The sequence below is a fragment of the Pterocles gutturalis genome, unplaced genomic scaffold (assembly GCF_000699245.1).
Source record: "Pterocles gutturalis isolate BGI_N339 unplaced genomic scaffold, ASM69924v1 scaffold25081, whole genome shotgun sequence".
In the NCBI taxonomy this organism is placed as follows: Eukaryota; Metazoa; Chordata; class Aves; order Pterocliformes; family Pteroclidae; genus Pterocles; species Pterocles gutturalis.
Genome location: NW_010098538.1, coordinates 1,208 through 4,432, shown reverse-complemented (window position 1 = coordinate 4,432; position 3,225 = coordinate 1,208). Strand labels below are relative to the sequence as shown.

The 3,225-nt window shown below is 38.2% G+C and overlaps 1 protein-coding gene across 1 annotated transcript in view; it reads right to left on the bottom strand.

Annotated features, from left to right (window-relative positions):
* Window positions 1-2,793, bottom strand: part of LOC104461770 (kinesin-like protein KIF27) — a gene marked incomplete at its 3' end in the record, with an annotated part of 5,581 nt that extends 2,788 nt beyond the window's left edge. Inside the window, exons 1-2 of the mRNA XM_010073472.1 lie at window positions 2,484-2,793; window positions 342-542 (exon numbers count right to left, since the gene is read on the bottom strand). Coding sequence (XP_010071774.1) covers window positions 342-542; window positions 2,484-2,793 — 511 coding nt within the window. The remainder of the gene's footprint in view (window positions 1-341; window positions 543-2,483) is intronic.
* Window positions 2,794-3,225: the final 432 nt, after the last annotated feature.

Sequence of the window (3,225 nt, the reverse complement as noted above, 5' to 3'; positions counted from 1 at the left end):
ATGAGGCTACCGTTACACAATTAGCATTTTTCTGCTGACTTACACAGCAAGCATTACAGCAATGCTCTATAAGCGTTACAACAAAGCTTTTATAAATGGGCATATATTCACAAGATAATACATTGCATATATGATCAATATTGTACATATTAGGTATATTGTCAGGTTGTGAGGTTCATCTAGAAATCAAATTTGGTTCAGGGCCCCACTGCTCAGGCCCTAGTATTTCAATATTCTGAAAATATAACTTTTTTCTAGTATTAATAATGAATAAGCTCTTCTAAGAGAAAGCAAGAATAACTTGGGCACACAAATGAAACCAAACCAAGCTGAAATCCTACCTGTATTTCCCTTTTCATCGTCTCGTATATGTAATTCTTTCACAGAGCTCTCCAACTCCAATAAATCTCGAAGTTCTTCCTTGTAAACCTCTATATAAGATACTTTCACATGGAAGTCAATGTTACAGTTTTCAGAAATAAGCTGAAATAACTCCTGAATAGCCCGTGGGATTATGCCCTTTTCATCCACAGTAACTGGTGCTAAAATACAAGCAAAGATGTCACAGAAGCTTGGAGTCATGCTGTCGCATAAATTACAAAGACTGAAGATCAACAGAAGTCTGTAAGATTTGCTACTTAATATACTAAGGAATCTGAAGAGCTCACTGTTCCCAAGGATTTTTGTAAATATGCGTTTCTGGGGTTCGGAATATTTGTTTGCATTCATTAATTGGATTCAGAGTTAAGTTCTAAATTATATAATGTTACAGCGATGAAACTTATGAAAAATATGGAGTCTACTTTAAATCTATACTCCTCAGAGTATATAGATTTGTTCTTTATTCCTACCCATTATGGTGGATAATGACTTTGCAAGGGTTTGAGAAACTATAAATCCCACTTAAATACAACAAAGACCATTAGTAACTTGGTAAAACAAGATTTATGACCAACATTTACAGTAATTTCCTATTTTTCAAAGTAGATACAGCACACTAATGCCAAGCTCTGTTTTTACTTTTTTTTTTTTAATTTGTGTTCTTTATTCAAGAACATGGAAACTTGCTGTTTACCTATGAGAGGATAACAAGGATCTCTTTTACCAAAAAAATAAAGGGTTGCTCATATGTAACCATAAATTTAGTAAATATATCTAGAAAATTAAAATTGCTGAGCTATGAACAGGCTTAGATTGTGACATCCACTACCTAAAGAATTTGGCTAGCAATATTACTTACAAGAACATTAAATAACTACCAGTAGAGGAAAGACAGGTGAAGTTTCAACAGTAAGCAGAATTAAGAGGCCAACTGTATGAGATTTAACAAGGGTGAGTGCCGGGTCCTGCACTTTGGTCACAACAACCCCCTGCAATGCTACAGGCTCAGTGCAGAGTGGCTGGAAAGCTGCCCAGCAGAGAGGGACCTGGGGGTGCTGGTCGACAGCCGGCTGAACATGAGCCAGCAGTGTGCCCAGGTGGCCAAGAAGGCCAATGGCATCCTGGCCTGCATCAGCAATAGTGTGGCCAGCAGGACTAGGGAAGTGATTGTGCCCCTGTACTCGGCACTGGTGAGGCCGCACCTTGAATCCTGTGTTCAGTTTTGGGCCCCTCACCACGAGAAGGAGATTGAGGTGCTCGAGCAGGTCCAGAGAAGGGCAACAAAGCTGGTGAAGGGTCTGGAGCACAGGTCTTATGAGGAGTGGCTGAGGGAGCTGGGGTTGTTTAGCCTAGAGAAGAGAAGGCTGAGAGGAGACCTTATCACTCTCTACAACTACCTGAAAGGAGGTTGTAGTGAGGTGGGTGCTGGCCTCTTCTCTAAAGTAACAAGTGATAGGACAAGAGGAAACGGCCTCAAGTTGCACCAGGGTAGGATTAGAATTGATATTAGGAAAAGTTTCTTCACTTAAAAGGTTGTCAGGCATTGGAACAGGCTGCCCAGGGAAGTGTTGGAGTCACCATCCCTGGAAGTATTTAAGAGACGTGTAGATGTGGCACTTTGGGACATGGTTTAATGGTGTACTTGGCAGTGTTAGGTTTACAGTTGGACTTGATGATCTTAAGGGTCTTTTCCAACCTAAATTATTCTGTTATTCTATTATTCTAAATAAGAGGAAGATTTTAATACCTACCACGAGATTTAGAATAATTGATTTATATCCATTTGGAAGGCAAATAATAATAAAATTCTATGATGTCATATGTCCTGGGAAACACTCATTTAAATTTCATGTTAAAATGGGGACTGAGAAAGAGCACTTTAAATTGCTTTTCTTAGATATTTTTAGTATAGCCTGATTTATGGAGAATTTGTTTTTAGACTGCTTTAATGATCACAAACTTTGGAAGCTTTTTTTTTTTACTATACATTTTTCATTATCCCTTAAAAATTCTGCAGCATTATCTGTTATATATTAAGTGTTTAACTTGCACAAATACACCATTCACCAGTTTAAGAAAAGTCCAAACTTCCTATAACCTACCGATGTGGCCACCTCCAATGGTGTAAGTCTTCCCAGAACCTGTCTGTCCATATGCAAAAACTGTAGCATTGTATCCCTCAGTCAAAGAGACTAGAAGAGGCTTAATGCAAACAGCATAAACTTCTTGTTGGGTTGAGTCTTTGCCAAATACAAAATCAAAAGTGAAGACATGGTCTTCCCCAATGATAATTTGTTGTGTATTTGGGACTAATCTCACACACACTTGGTGGTTATGAAGTACTTCTCTGGAAAGCAGAGGTCTGATTCGAACTGCAACTTTAACTGGGATCTCCTCCATGCCAGACGCCATCCTGGGCTCCCCATTCAGTAGTCACAGAGTCAACATGAGATCTTTTACCACTTCTGTGTTCACCTCATTCACGGTTTTCTGCAACTAAGAAAAAAAGGTTTCCATGTTATATAATAAATAAGAATTATTTTCCTGCTGAAGTAGAAAGCTGACATTTCCTAAAGAATACATAAGCACCATTACACTCTTGAGAAGTGCCTGATACAAAAGCAGCTATATTAATAACTGTTAAATCAATTCACAGATTAATTTTGCCTCTATTTATTTCCAAACTAGCAGGCTTAACCTTAAATCTGAAAGTTGCCCAATTTTCTATTTGAACATAAGACAGTCACATGAAGCAACAATATCATTAGAGCTTGTTAAAAACCACTGTTGATAAAGCATATGCTTACAGTGAATCCTTTCATTTTCCTATTCCTGCATTCACGC